Source organism: Salmo salar, chromosome ssa03, assembly GCF_905237065.1.
Source record: "Salmo salar chromosome ssa03, Ssal_v3.1, whole genome shotgun sequence".
NCBI lineage: Eukaryota > Metazoa > Chordata > Actinopteri > Salmoniformes > Salmonidae > Salmo > Salmo salar.
Genome location: NC_059444.1, coordinates 74,216,831 through 74,230,251, shown reverse-complemented (window position 1 = coordinate 74,230,251; position 13,421 = coordinate 74,216,831). Strand labels below are relative to the sequence as shown.

At 47.4% G+C, this 13,421-nt stretch overlaps 1 protein-coding gene across 1 annotated transcript in view; it reads left to right on the top strand.

Moving 5' to 3' along the window:
• Positions 1–10,509, top strand: part of LOC106598152 (potassium channel subfamily T member 2) — an 82,109-nt gene extending 71,600 nt beyond the window's left edge. Inside the window, exons 20-30 of the mRNA XM_045715407.1 lie at positions 22–127; positions 272–444; positions 2,247–2,318; positions 4,912–5,046; positions 5,202–5,313; positions 6,758–6,859; positions 6,981–7,064; positions 8,101–8,229; positions 8,416–8,761; positions 8,980–9,064; positions 9,324–10,509. Coding sequence (XP_045571363.1) covers positions 22–127; positions 272–444; positions 2,247–2,318; positions 4,912–5,046; positions 5,202–5,313; positions 6,758–6,859; positions 6,981–7,064; positions 8,101–8,229; positions 8,416–8,761; positions 8,980–9,064; positions 9,324–9,441 — 1,462 coding nt within the window. The 3' untranslated portion in view covers positions 9,442–10,509. The remainder of the gene's footprint in view (positions 1–21; positions 128–271; positions 445–2,246; positions 2,319–4,911; positions 5,047–5,201; positions 5,314–6,757; positions 6,860–6,980; positions 7,065–8,100; positions 8,230–8,415; positions 8,762–8,979; positions 9,065–9,323) is intronic.
• The last annotated feature ends 2,912 nt before the right edge of the window (positions 10,510–13,421 follow it).

Here is a 13,421-nt window from a genome sequence, read left to right as displayed (position 1 = left end):
GCGTGCGTGTGTGCGTGGCAGGTGGGTGAAGGGGTACCCGCTGAACTCTCCATACATTGGCAGTTCCCCTGCCTTGTGTCACCTGCTGCAGGAAAAAATGCCCTTCTGCTGCCTGCGCCTGGACAAGGTGGGAATCAGACTACTTCTGCCTTACTTCCCCTCAACTAGAACCATCCTCCCTCCCTACCTGACCCCTCTTCGATGATGATGATGACGTTCATGTAATCCAATTTATTTCCTGTGTCGTTCCCGTGTCATCTCCCTCCTACAGGCCTGCCACCACATCCCGTTCGAGGACGCTCGGTCCTACGGCTTTAAGAACAAGCTGATCATCGTGTCGGCGGAGAGTGCAGGAAACGGCCTGTACAACTTTATCGCACCCCTGAGAGCATACTACCGCCCCAAGAAAGAGCTCAACCCCATCGTGCTGCTACTGGAGAACATGTGAGCGGAAACAGACACATTGCAGGAAACCATAGAATTACATAGATATAGAACACTGTAAATCTCTATGGTGTAACCACACTGCAGGAAACTATAGAATTACATAGATATGGAACATTGTACATCTCTATGGTGTAACCACACTGTGGGTGGAGCATAGAGAGACTTGTCCTTTAGAGGCCCTCTTTAAACACACTGTCAGGGAAGAAGGGATGGTCTCATTTTAAGAGTTCCATTAACAGAATTTACTGTATGAAAATGTCTGTGTTTTAAGAGTTTATGGGCACTCTGCAGTGCACTGTGCACATAATATGAAATATTACTGTGGTTTCTCCTGGTGCAAAACCCCAATATGGGCATATTAAAGTGGAATCCAATAAAAGGCCAATAAAAAGCTGACTCATGGCCGTGTAGCGCTTTGCTATCCCACTGTTCTCTGCACACAGCAGCCAGGACTTTATATTTCAAATCTAAATCTAAAATCAAATCACATTTTATTTGTCACAGGTGAAATGCTTACTTACAAGCCCTTAGCCAATGCAGTTCAAGAAATAGAGTTAAGAAAATATTTACTAAATAAACTAAAGTAAAACATTTAATAAAAAGTAACACAATAAAATAACACTAACGATGTTATATACAGAGGGTACCGGTACCGAGTCAATGTGTGGGGGTACAGGTTAGTCGAGGTAATTTGTACATGTAGGTAGGGGTAAAGTGACTATACATAGATAATAGAATCTATGACTTATGTGGCTGGAGTCTTTGACAATTTTTTGGGCCTTCCTCTGACACCGCCTAGTATATAGGTCCTGGATGGCAGGAAGCTTGGCCCCAGTGATGTACTGGGCTGTACGCACTACCCTCTGTAGCGCTTTACGGTCAGATGCCGAGCAGTTTCCATAACAGGCGGTGATGCAACCGGTCAGGATGCTTTTGATGGTGCAGCTGTAGAACCTTTTGAGGATATGGGGACACATGCCAAGTCTTTTCAGTCTCCTGAGGGGGAAAAGGTGTTGTTGTGCCTTCTTCACAACTGTCTTGGTGTGTTTAGACCATGATAGTTTGTTGGTGATGTGGACACTAAGGAACTTGAAACGCTCGACCCACTCCACTACAGCCCCGTCGATGTGAATGGGGGCGTGTTCGGCCCTCCTTTTCCTGTAGTCCACTGTAGTCAGCTCCTTTGTCTTGGTCACATTGAGGTAGAGGTTGTTGTCCTGGCATCACACTGCCAGGTTTCTGACCTCCTCCCTATTGGCTGTCTCATCATTGTCGGCAACTGCTCGGCCTCCGACCGCAAGGCACTACAGAGGGTAGTGCGTACAGCCTGATACATCAATGGGGCCAAGCTTCTTGCCATCCAGGACCTCTATACCAGGCGGTGTCAGAGGAAGGCCCTAAAAATTGCCAAAGACCCCAGCCACACAAGTCATAGACTGTTCTCTCTGCTACAGCACGGCAAGCGGTACCGGAACGCCAAGTCTAGGTCCAAGTCTAGGTCCCTGTTGTATTCGGCGAATGTGACAAATAACATTTGATTTGATTTGATTGGGGGTTCTCTAGTAGCCTGGTTCCCAGATCTGTTTGTGCTGTCTTGCCAACTCCTATGGTGATTGACGCATGACAATAATAAGAGATAATGAGAGTTATAGGAGTTGGCAAGACAACACAAACAGATCTGAGACTCATGCTACTTCTCTATCTCTACCACTGCAGGGAGCCTGTTTATTTGTTGTGGTAGGTATACGTTTGTGCTGTATGTGTCTCCTGGTAATCCATTTGTGTTGTGATTGATTCAGACCCGAGCCAGACTTCCTGGAGGCTATCTGCTGGTTCCCCATGGTGTTCTACACAGTGGGCTCCATTGACAAGTAAGAGAATCCTCCTCAGTACCCTGGTGTCATCATCTGCTTTTCACTCCTACTCTACTTCTTTTCCTCTACTGCTAATTCATACTGTAGCAGCTACACCCCCCGAAGCTGTATATGGATTGACTTTGTTCTGTACTGTATATCATATCAGTGTCATGTCCTGACCAGTGAAAGAGGTCATTTGCCATAGTAGAATGGTCAGGGCGTGGCAGGGGGGTTTGTTTTGTATGTATTTTGGGTTTTCTGTTTCTATGTGGGTTTGTTCTAGTTATCTATTTCTATGTGTTAGTTTTCATGTTCGGCCGGGTATGGTTTCCAATGAGAGGCAGGTGTCTTTCGTTGTCTCTGATTGGAAGCCATACTTAGGCAGCCTGTTTTTCCTTTGGGGTTGTGGGTAGTTGTTTTCTGTTTAGTCTAAGTGTACCTGACGGGACTGTGTTGGTCGTGTTGTTATTTTGTCAAGTGTCTTCATTAAAGTATTGAAAATGAGCACTATCCACGCTGCGTCTTGGTCTCCATTTCACAACCCTTGTGACAGAACTACCCACCATAAAAGGACCAAGCAGCGAGAGAGGAGGTACCTGGAGTCATGGACGTGGGAGGAGATCCTTGATGTAAAGGGACCCTGGAGCCAGGCTGGGGAGTACCAGCGCCCGAAGGAGGAACTGGAAGAAGCGAAGAGGGAACGACGGTATTATGAGGCGTTGTATCCTCCAATTGAGGAGGTAAAGAGGCAGCCCACCCAAAATAAATTTTGGGGGGGGCATAAGGGGAGTTTGGCTAGGTCAGGGGGGAACCCTGACCTAACTACCCGGGCATTTCGGAGGGAGCCATGGAGGAAACCAGAGCCAGTCGGGGAATCAAGAGCGGATTACGACGCTAGATTCCGGAGAGGGGGACTGGCGGAAAGGGCACGACGGAGCAGACGCACAGAGGGAAGAGCTATGCAGTATGGAGTAATGCGCACTATGTCGCCCATACGCACTCACAGCCCGGTGCGGTCGATACAGGCTCCTCAACGTTGTCGTGCGACAGTTAGCCGGCAGCCAGGTAAAAGTGCGCCGGCTCAACGTATCTGGCCTCCAGTGCGGCTCCTCGGCCCAATATATCCTACGCCTGCTCCACGCACGATACCCCGCATTCTCCAGCACAGCCCAGTTCGTCCTGTGCCAGCGCTTCGCCCTTGCCAGGCTAAGGCCAGCATCGAGCCAGGACCGGTTATGCAAGCTGTAAGCATCAGACCTCCAGTGAAAATCCATGGTCCAGTATATCCTACGCCTGCTCCGCGCACGGTACCTCGCATTCCCCAGCACAGCCCAGTTCGTCCTGTGCCGGCGCTCCGCACTTGCCGGGCTAGCGTCAGCATTAAGCCAGGACGGGTTGTGCTAGCCGCGAGCGCCAGACCTCCAGTAAGCCTCCATGGCCCAGTACGTCCGGTGCCGGCTCCGCGCACTCGTCCCCCAGTGCGCCCTCCGCTCCTCAGCCCGGAGCCTCCAGCGATGCTCCTCAGCCCGGAGCCTCCAGCGACGCTTCTCAGCCCGGAGCCTCCGGCGACGCTCCCCAGCCCGGAGCCTCCAGCGACGCCTCCCAGTCCGGAGCCTCCGGCGACGCCTCCCAGTCCGGAGCCTCCGGCGACGCCTCCCAGTCCGGAGCCTCCGGCGACGCCTCTCAGTCCAGAGCCTTCAGCTGTGGTCTGCAACCCAGAGCCGTCAGCGGTGGTCTGCAGCCCAGAGCCTTCAGCGGTGGTCTGCAACCCAGAGCCTTCAGCGGTGGTCGGCAGCGCAGAACCTCTGGTAATGATCCACAGGTCAGCGTTCCAGAAGCAGAGGGATCTGCGGGCAGAACGGGGGCTACGCCCGGAGCCGGAGCCACATCCGTAGTTGGAGGATTGACGGAGGGTCTGGGTGTAGCACAGGAGCCGTCATGGACGGTGACCACCCTCCCTTCCCTCCATTTTTGTTTAGGGTTGTTTTTGTGGGGTTTTGGTTTGGTGTGCAGTCGGGGTCTGCACCTTCGGGGGGGGGTACTGTCATGTCCTGACCAGTGAAAGAGGTCATTTGCCATAGTAGAATGGTCAGGGCGTGGCAGGGGGGTTTGTTTTGTATGTATTTTGGGGTTTTCTGTTTCTATGTGGGTTTGTTCTAGTTATCTATTTCTATGTGTTGGTTTTCATGTTCGGCCGGGTATGGTTTCCAATCAGAGGCAGGTGTCTTTCGTTGTCTCTGATTGGAAGCCATACTTAGGCAGCCTGTTTTTCCTTTGGGGTTGTGGGTAGTTGTTTTCCGTTTAGTCTAAGCGTACCTGACGGGACTGTGTTGGTCGTGTTGTTATTTTGTCAAGTGTCTTCATTAAAGTATTGAAAATGAGCACTATCCACGCTGCGTCTTGGTCTCCATTTCACAACCCCTGTGACAATCAGTTTGTCATTCCTGCTCTCTGCTCACTGCTATTTCTCTGTATATGGACAGTGTCAGTTCTGTTCCAATCTTTCTGTCTCAAGACATAAGTTCTATAATCCCAAGCCCCTTTCTCTTTCCCCCTCCCTCTCTCTCCCTCCCTCCCTCCCTCCCTCCCTCCCTCTTTCTCCTTCCAGCCTGGACAGTCTGCTGCGTTGTGGGGTGACGTTTGCTGACACCATGGTGGTGGTTGACAAGGAGAGCTCCATGATCGCTGAGGAGGACTACATGGCCGACGCCAAGACCATAGTCAACGTCCAGACCCTCTTTAGGTGGGCTGCTCAGCCATACACAACCATTATACATCCATCACACCATACCATCCTGCAGAATCCAACAGTTGTTTGTGTGCATTCATAGATATCTGCATTCAGCAAGCATTCTATGTCTAAGAATTTGAATGTGTCTCTTTCCTCTGTCCTCCCAGACTGTTCCCAGCCCTCAGTATCATCACTGAGCTCACCCACCCGGCCAACATGCGCTTCATGCAGTTCAAAGTCAAAGACCACTACTCCCTGGCTCTCTCCAAGCTGGAGAAGGTAACATTGTATTATGGTACTCTCTGTGGTGAGTCGGACCGTCCTAGTCAGATCATCTAATGATGGGTCATGTGGGAATGTCAAAAGGAAGTGGTACTTCATTACTGTAATGCTTTTCCATTTCGCTGTCTCTCTCTTCCTGTCTCTCTCTCTTTCTTCCTATCTCTCTCTTCCTGTCTCTCTCTCTTCCTGTCTCTCTCTCTCTTTGTCTCTCTCTCTCTCTCCCTGTCTCTGTCTCTCCCTGTCAATTCAATTCAATTTCAATTTAAGGGCTTTATTGGCATGGGAAACATATGTTAACATTGCCAAAGCAAGTGATGTAGATAATAAACAAAAGCGAAATAAACAATATAAATGTACAGTAAACATTACACTCACAGAAGTTCCAAAAGAATAAAGACATTTCAAATAATTTCAAGTCATATTATGTCTATATACAGTGTTGTAATGATGTGCAAATAGTTAAAGTACAAAAGGGAAAATATATAAACATAAACATGGGTTGTATTTACAATGTTGTTTGTTCTTCACTAGTTACCCTTTTCTTGTGGCAACTGGTCACAAATCTTGCTGCTGTAATGACACACTGTGGTATTTCGCCCAGTAGATATGGGAGTTTATCAAAATTGGGTTTGTTTTGGAATTCTTTGTGGATCTGTGTAATCTGAGGGAAATATGTTTCTCTAATATACATTTGGCAGAAGGTTATGAAGAGCAGCTCAGTTTCCTCCTCATTTTGTGGGCAGTGTGCACATAGCCTGTCTTCTCTTGAGAGCCAGGTCTGCCTACAGCGACCTTTCTCAATAGCAAGGCTATGCTCACTGAGTCTGTACATAGTCTAAGTTTTCCTTAAGTTTGGGTCAGTCAGAATGGTCAGGTATTCTGCCACTGTGTACTCTCTGTTTAGAGCCAAATAGCATTCTAGTTTGCGCATTTTTTTTTTGTTAATTCTTTCCAATGTGTCAAGTAATTATCTTTTTGTTTTCTCATGATTTGGTTGGGTCTAATTGTGTTGCTGTCCTGGGACTATGTGGAGTGTCTTTGTGTTTGTGAACAGAGCCTCATGACCAGCTTGCTTAGGGGACTCTTCTCCAGGTTCATCACTCTTTAGGTGATGGTTTTGATATGGATGGTTTGGGAATCGCTTCCTTTTAGGTGGTTGTAGAATTTAATGGCTCTTTTCTCTCTCTCTCCCTGTCTGTCTCTCTCCCTGTCTCTCACTCTCCCTGTTTCTCTCTCCCTGTCTCGCTCCCTGTCTCTCCGTCTTTCTCTCTCCCTGTCACAATCTCCCTGTCTTTCTCTCTCCGTCTCCCTCTCTCCGTCGCTCTCTCGCCCTGTTTCTGTCTCTCTGTCTCCCTGTCTCTCTCCCTCTCTCTCCTGTTTCTCTCTCTCCCTGTCTCTCTCTCTCCCTGTTTTCTTATTCCTGTGTATGGTGATCTGATAGAAAGAGAGAGAGAGGGGCTCCAACCTGGTCTTCATGTTTCGTCTACCCTTCGCTGCTGGGAAGGTGTTCAGTGTCAGCATGCTGGATACTCTACTGTATCAGGTTAGTCTGAATTCTCACACCAGCACAGCAACGCTCCATATTTCAAAACTCAGTCTACAATATTTGTATTGCCCCTTTATTGCTCAATGACCCTCTGTTGTTTGTTGTGTGTTCCCACCAGTCCTTTGTGAAGGACTACATGATTTCCATCACCAGACTGTTGCTGGGACTAGACTCCATGCCTGGCTCAGGCTTTCTCTGTGCTGTGAGTAACTCATCTACTCATGTCCTCAATAGTTATCATCAGAAAGCTATGAAATGTGATGATCAACAATATAATGTATAGTATATAGCTGCCTGGTACTGAGGTTGAAGGGACATCAGTGTAGCTCCCTGGTACTGAGGTTGAAGGGACATCAGTGTAGCTGCCTGGTACTGAGGTTGAAGGAACATTAGTGTAGCTGCCTGGTACTGAGGTTGAAGGGACATCAGTGTAGCTCCCTGGTACTGAGGTTGAAGGGACATCAGTGTATCTGCCTGGTACTGAGGTTGAAGGGACATCAGTGTATCTGCCTGGTACTGAGGTTGAAGAGACATCAGTGTATCTGCCTGGTACTGAGGTTGAAGGGACATCAGTGTATCTGCCTGGTACTGAGGTTGAAGAGACATCAGTGTATCTGCCTGGTACTGAGGTTGAAGGGACATCAGTGTAGCTGCCTGGTACTGAGGTTGAAGGGACATCAGTGTATCTGCCTGGTACTGAGGTTGAAGGGACATCAGTGTATCTGCCTGGTACTGAGGTTGAAGGGACATCAGTGTAGCTGCCTGGTACTGAGGTTGAAGGGACATCAGTGTAGCTGCCTGGTACTGAGGTTGAAGGAACATTAGTGTATCTGCCTGGTACTGAGGTTGAAGGGACATCAGTGTAGCTGCCTGGTACTGAGGTTGAAGGGACATTAGTGTAGCTGCCTGGTACTGAGGTTGAAGGGACATCAGTGTAGCTGCCTGGTACTGAGGTTGAAGGGACATCAGTGTAGCTGCCTGGTACTGAGGTTGAAGGAACATTAGTGTATCTGCCTGGTACTGAGGTTGAAGGAACATTAGTGTAGATGCCTGGTACTGAGGTTGAAGGGACGTTAGTGTGGCTGCCTGGTACTGAGGTTGAAGGAACATTAGTGTAGCTGCCTGGTACTGAGGTTGAAGGAACATTAGTGTAGATGCCAGGTACTGAGGTTGAAGGGGTATTAATGTAGCTGCCTGGTACTGAGGATGATGAAGGTGGGGTGTTTGGGTTCTCATAGATGAAGATCACTGAGGATGACCTGTGGATCCGCACCTATGGTCGACTCTACCAGAAACTGTGCTCCTCCACTGGTGACATCCCCATCGGCATCTACCGCACTGAAGCCCAAAAGTTACCCGTCTCTGAGGTACCTGTCTGGACAGAAAGATCATCATTTACAGGAGTCAATGACACCAAGCTGTACATCATCATGATGTTTTAGTGATAAAACATCAACACCCAGAATAAAAACTCACCTCACTCAATAACAACTCACAATATTAACAGCTGCTGCTTGATATTGGTCTGAGCTGTGTGTGTCTCTCTCTCTCAGTCCCAGGTGTCCATCACAGTGGAGGACTATGAGGACACCAGAGAGCCCAGAGAGCCCCTGCTGTCCCGGAGGGGTCCCCACCGCAACTCCACCTCTTCCGAACCCCCCTCCTCTTCCTCCCACTCCTCGGACCACCCCCTCCTCCGGCGGAAGAGCATGCAGTGGGCCAGAAGGCTGAGCAGGAAGGGGGGTCGGGGGCCCAGCGGGTCGAAGGGGGCCACAGGAAGCGCTGCGGAGAGGATCAGCCAGCAGAGACTGACCCTGTTCAGACGCTCTGAGAGACAGGAGCTCAACGCTCTGGTCCGCACGCGCATGAAACACCTGGGCCTCTCAGCCACCGGATTCAGTGAGTACTGTTGGATATGTTCTGAGGGGTGGATGTGTGGTCATGTAGCACTGCACTGTGCCTGCCTAATGGAATAGAACCGTTTGCTCATAGCTTTGTGTTTTCCTCCACTATTTTTTTAATCAATATTACTAAGGAACAACTTAATTGGTATCATTTGAGTTCCTGTGACATGTCATGTTTATTTCCTGTCTTGTGGTGTGTACTTCCTGTGTCAGATGGGATGACGGACCAGGGCAACAGGTTGTCTTACATCCTCATCAACCCCTCTCCTGACACCAGGCTGGAGCTGCACGATGTGGTGTGAGTACACAATATCCTGATGGCTCAGTCAAATCACACATCATCAGAAGGCAATTTCACACATTTTCCCTCAATATACTAGTCCAACTTAAATTAAGTCTTGCACATTCACTCAGGAAGAAATCACTAAAGTTAAGTGGGTAACCCTTCATAAAAAAGCCTGTAGGTATAATGGTTTATAACTTGTTATAAGAATGTATGAGCATTTGTTAAATGTATTATTCATCTAAGTGTGTTGGTGTGTGTGTCCCATGTCCAGGTACTTGATCAGACCAGACCCTCTGTCTCTGTTGCCTAACCAGGGGGGCAGTAGGAAGGTCAGCAACAGCCGCTCCGAGGGCCACAGATTCGACACACAGAACAGCACCCATTTGTGAGCGTAGACAACAGAACTCAGCAGCATAGTGGGAGTGGAGAGAGAAACGAGAGAGAGAAAGAGAGACAGAGAGAGAAAGAGAGAAACAGAGAAAGAGAGAGAGAGGAGGGGAGAGATATACTATAGGGAAGGACACATCTACTCTGAACAGACAGTCACAGCTGTCACTTAGTTTTGTATCCGAAAACTCTCAAGTGCATGGACCTTTTCTACAAGCTGATTTGTTTAATTTATGCACCGTTTCATTTTTGAAGTGGAGAGCTGGGGACACAGAAGTGCATTCAATGAACTTGTATTTGTATTTATGTATGTGCATGTACTGTATGTGTGTTATGAGCCAGACACTGCCATTTATATCTGGACAGCCAAAGGATCACATTTCCAAATGACCGTTATTTTTCTGTCTCTATGTGGTTGTGTATGTCGAGGTGATTGTAGCCGAGCCAACAGTATGCTGATCTAGGGTTTCATAAATATTTTTTGTACCTTTTTATCTGATCGTACTGTTACTTTAACTCTCAGTCAGTTCCCACGTTCATCTTTTAGCTCACCAGCAGCAGAGGAAGCCAAAGAGCAGTGATCACCTGTCAATTTCCACAATTAGAGAGCTAGCAGGCATACACTAATGCTGGATAATCTATAACACCATTTACTGTCTTCAGAAAGAAAGGGAAAAGCTTTGAAGGAGTGACCCAGTCGATGAGTATCTCTTGAACAAAGCTAATATTCGTTTACTGATTCATGTAACTTTATGGATAGTTCTGTGGCCAAGGCCAGCCTTTCTGTCTCTTAGTTAGTTAGTTAGTTAGTTAGTTAGTTAGATATTTAGTTAGTGTTTACCCTTCCCCCATCTCCTCAACCAGCTCGCTATTCTATTATTGTCATGCATGTTGGAGAGTCATGCATGTGGAGAGCAAGGACTTGAAAGCCGTGAATCTTTGTCTAAAACCCAGCAGAGGTTTAGCAGAGATGGTGGCGCCACCGTGTGGTGAGAATGCTGCTCAGCATCCCTGCACATTCAGTGCTGTTTCAACAGATATGGAAATATGTATATATTAAAGTTGCTATACATCTACTCTTTCAATGGCTCAGTTTGATTTCCAATTCATTTTCAAAGCTGTCATTATACTCTCACACTGTAGCCAAGCTTGGCTGCCGTGCCTGTGTATCTTGTTCCCCCAGTTATCGCTTGCTGCGATCATATGTTTGTATTGGTGCCAGTCAGCTCTGAAGGTTATGCATTTTATTGAGGTGTTTTCCTATCCTTATGAATCCCCTAATGGTCTTAATGCAGTCTCCGATAACGAGGGAACATTGCCTTTACATTTTAACCATGCTGTAATGCTGAACTTCAGCGATACAGATTGAATACGGCCCTATGTGTTTTATAAACATACAGAACATATATATAATTATAAACTGGGTGGCTCGGGCCCTGAATGCTGATTGGCTGACAGCCATGGTATATCAGACCGTATACCACGGATATGACAAAACATTTATTTTTACTGCTCTAATTACGTTAGTAACCAGTTTATAATAGCAATAAGGCACCTCGGGGGTTTGTGGTATGTGGCCAATATACCATGGCTAAGGGCTGTGTCAAGGCACTCCACTTTGTGTCGTGCGTAAGAACAGCCCTTAGCCGTGGTATATTGGCCACATACAGTCAGGGAAAAAAGTATTTGATCCCCTGCTGATTTTGTATGTTTGCCCACTGACAAAGAAATGATCAGTCTATAATTTTAATGGTAGGTTTATTTGAACAGTGAGAGACAGAATAACAACAAAAAAATCCAGAAAAACGCATGTCAAAAATGTTATAAATTGATTTGCATTTTAATGAGGGAAATAAGTATTTGACCCCCTCTCAATCAGAAAGATTTCTGGCTCCCAGGTGTCTTTTATACAGGTAACGAGCTGAGATTAGGAGCACACTCTTAAAGGGAGTGCTCCTAATCTCAGCTTGTTACCTGTATAAAAGACACCTGTCCACAGAAGCAATCAATCAATCAGATTCCAAACTCTCCACCATGGCCAAGACCAAAGAGCTCTCCAAGGATGTCAGGGACAAGATTGTAGACCTACACAAGGCTGGGATGGGCTACAAGACCATTGCCAAGCAGCGTGGTGAGAAGGTGACAACAGTTGGTGCGATTATTCGCAAATGGAAGAAACACAAAAGAACTGTCAATCTGCCTCGGCCTGTGGCTCCATGCAAGATCTCACCTCGTGGAGTTGCAATGATCATGAGAACGGTGAGGAATCAGCCCAGAACTACACGGGAGGATCTTGTCAATGATTTCAAGGCAGCTGGGACCATAGTCACCAAGAAAACAATTGGTAACACACTACGCCATGAAGGACTGAAATCCTGCAGCGCCCGCAAGGTCCCCCTGCTCAAGAAAGCACATATACATGCCCGTCTGAAGTTTGCCAATGAACATCTGAATGATTCAGAGGACAACTGGGTGAAAGTGTTGTGGTCAGATGAGACCAAAATGGAGCTCTTTGGCATCAACTCAACTCGCCGTGTTTGGAGGAGGAGGAATGCTGCCTATGACCCCAAGAACACCATCCCCACCGTCAAACATGGAGGTGGAAACATTATGCTTTGGGGGTGTTTTTCTGCTAAGGGGACAGGACAACTTCACCGCATCAAAAGGACAATGGACGGGGCCATGTACCGTCAAATCTTGGGTGAGAACCTCCTTCCCACAGCCAGGGCATTGAAAATGGGTCGTGGATGGGTATTCCAGCATGACAATGACCCAAAACACACGGCCAAGGCAACAAAGGAGTGGCTCAAGAAGAAGCACATTAAGGTCCTGGAGTGGCCTAGCCAGTCTCCAGACCTTAATCCCATAGAAAATCAGGGTTCCTTCACTTTCCATTTATCACACTGGTTCACATTCTGTCCTACTCTCACAGAAACACACTGCCTCTATTATTATACTCAAACCTACTCACACACTCACAAACAAACATACAGTCGTTATGAATGACTCATTAGATTAGATTACTCCTGCAAGGAAACACAAACTACCCTCTGACACAGTAAATCCCTGTCATTGTGAGTGTGGCAGTAGTAGGATGATTAAGGGTGTAACTGAGAGGGAAATCAGCCATATCACCTCCCGTGAGCAGCGTCATTATGAGTCGTTTACCTCCCTCTAAGAACCACAGTGCTGGTCCAAGTGCTTTCCACTTCTTTTTATTTAACCTTTATTTAACTAGGCAAGTCAGTTAAGAATACATTCTTATTTACAATGACGGCCTACTCCGGCCAAACCCTTCCCTAACCTGGACGACGCTGGGCCAATTGTGCACTGCCCTATGGAACTCCCAATCACGGCCGGTTGTGATACAGCCCGGGATCGAACAAGGGTCTGTAGTAACGCCTCTTAGGAGCCGGTTTGTCCAGGCCGTGGGAAGCGTCCTCTCATCAGCTCTCTGAATCTGATCTACCTTCTGCTCCCAAAGCTGAGTTGTTTACATTACCTCATTCATCTTCCATTGTTCAATGGACACACAGCTTTTAGCTGCAGTCCAGGCTGCGTCCCCATGCCTACTGTTGGCTTAGCTCTCATCACAGTTTACATTATGTAACTTCCCACTGGGCACAGACTCAATTCAACGTCTATTTCACATTGGTTCAATGTCATTTCATTGAAATGACGTGGAAAGAATGTTGATTCAACCAGTGAGTGCCCGGTGGGTTCTATTTCATTTGCAACCACCATATTAACGTCCTTAATTTCCCATACACAACCCCTTCTGCCAATGGCACGCACACACACACACACACACACACACACACACACACACACACACACACACACACACACACACACACACACACACACACACACACACACACACACACACACACACACACACACACACACACACACACACACACACACACACACACAAACACAACTCAGCATACTACCTCACTGGGTGTGGTGAGGCTACAGA